At 44.0% G+C, this 2011-nt stretch overlaps 1 protein-coding gene across 1 annotated transcript; it reads left to right on the forward strand.

Moving 5' to 3' along the window:
- Positions 1-317: 317 nt before the first annotated feature.
- On the forward strand, positions 318-1634 carry LOC118943835 (proline-rich protein 36-like). The gene has a single exon (XM_036959915.1). It carries the CDS (start codon positions 318-320, stop codon positions 1632-1634), a length of 1317 nt encoding a protein of 438 aa, XP_036815810.1.
- Positions 1635-2011: the final 377 nt, after the last annotated feature.

Genomic DNA, 2011 nt, shown 5'->3' on the forward strand with positions numbered 1-2011 from the left:
CTGCTCTGATGTCCAAAAGATTTTGTTTAGAAATGCTGTAATGTGGAACTTTTCAATTGCATTTATTTGAAACTATATACAATGGTCAGTCCAAAATGCATTTTTTTATTATATCATGAAAGCAAATGTATTTCCTGTTACCAAGTCATTTATGGTTTCTAAGCCTTTAATTTTCCATGTGGACCAATTTATCAGTGAATTGTGAAAAGCTAAATAATTATTTTTTTCATAAGGTTGTGTTTTTATGAAATTATATTGGTTCTTGTAGAATACGTATCATTTTCTGTGTGATAAAGATACAACCAGGACCACCCCTCATGGCTGCCAATGTGATAAAGATACAACCAGGACCACCCCTCATGGCTGCCAATGTGATAAAGATACAACCAGGACCACCCCTCATGGCTGCCAATGTGATAAAGATACAACCAGGACCACCCCTCATGGCTGCCAATGTGATAAAGATACAACCAGGACCACCCCTCATGGCTGACAATGTGATAAAGATACAACCAGGACCACCCCTCATGGCTGACAATGTGATAAAGATACAACCAGGACCACCCCTCATGGCTGCCAATGTGATAAAGATACAACCAGGACCATCCCTCATGGCTGCCAATGTGATAAAGATACACCCAGGACCACCCCTCATGGCTGCCAATGTGATAAAGATACAACCAGGACCACCCCTCATGGCTGCCAATGTGATAAAGATACAACCAGGACCATCCCTCATGACTGCCAATGTGATAAAGATACAACCAGGACCACCCCTCATGGCTGCCAATGTGATAAAGATACAACCAGGACCACCCCTCATGGCTGACAATGTGATAAAGATACAACCAGGACCACCCCTCATGGCTGACAATGTGATAAAGATACAACCAGGACCACCCCTCATGGCTGCCAATGTGATAAAGATACAACCAGGACCACCCCTCATGGCTGCCAATGTGATAAAGATACAACCAGGACCACCCCTCATGGCTGACAATGTGATAAAGATACAACCAGGACCACCCCTCATGGCTGCCAATGTGATAAAGATACAACCAGGACCACCCCTCATGGCTGCCAATGTGATAAAGATACAACCAGGACCACCCCTCATGGCTGACAATGTGATAAAGATACAACCAGGACCACCCCTCATGGCTGCCAATGTGATAAAGATACAACCAGGACCACCCCTCATGGCTGCCAATGTGATAAAGATACAACCAGGACCACCCCTCATGGCTGCCAATGTGATAAAGATACAACCAGGACCACCCCTCATGGCTGACAATGTGATAAAGATACAACCAGGACCACCCCTCATGGCTGACAATGTGATAAAGATACAACCAGGACCACCCCTCATGGCTGCCAATGTGATAAAGATACAACCAGGACCACCCCTCATGGCTGCCAATGTGATAAAGATACAACCAGGACCACCCCTCATGGCTGACAATGTGATAAAGATACAACCAGGACCACCCCTCATGGCTGCCAATGTGATAAAGATACAACCAGGACCACCCCTCATGGCTGCCAATGTGATAAAGATACAACCAGGACCACCCCTCATGGCTGACAATGTGATAAAGATACAACCAGGACCACCCTGGCGGTTGCTTATGTAATAACACTGTCAGATGTGCCTCAACATAAGCTAGAGTATAACAGTGTCAGATGTGCCTCAACATAAGCTAGAGTATAACAGTGTCAGATGTGCCTCAACATAAGCTAGAGTATAACAATGTGAGATGTACCACAACATCTCACTCATGTGCAGGACATAAAGTATTTTTTTTAACTGTTCATCCCAGATACCATTCAAAAAATAATTCTGGACAGTACTAATTTGGAGGGAAGGTGTGCTTTTGGAGAAAGATGGAAGGAGATGGACCAAACTCATTTACATGCATATTTTGGGGTTCTTATCCTTGCTGGTGTTTTCAGATCCAGCTCCCTGGTCTTTGTAGTTGAATCTGTGTTTGAAATTCCTTACATATGTTGT

Source organism: Oncorhynchus mykiss, chromosome 23 (assembly GCF_013265735.2).
Source record: "Oncorhynchus mykiss isolate Arlee chromosome 23, USDA_OmykA_1.1, whole genome shotgun sequence".
Taxonomy (NCBI): Eukaryota; Metazoa; Chordata; class Actinopteri; order Salmoniformes; family Salmonidae; genus Oncorhynchus; species Oncorhynchus mykiss.

What these genes read in the sequence shown, in the direction of transcription:
- LOC118943835 (XM_036959915.1), top strand. Translation starts at nt 318, where the DNA reads ATGGCTGCCAATGTGATAAAGATACAACCAGGACCACCCCTCATGGCT.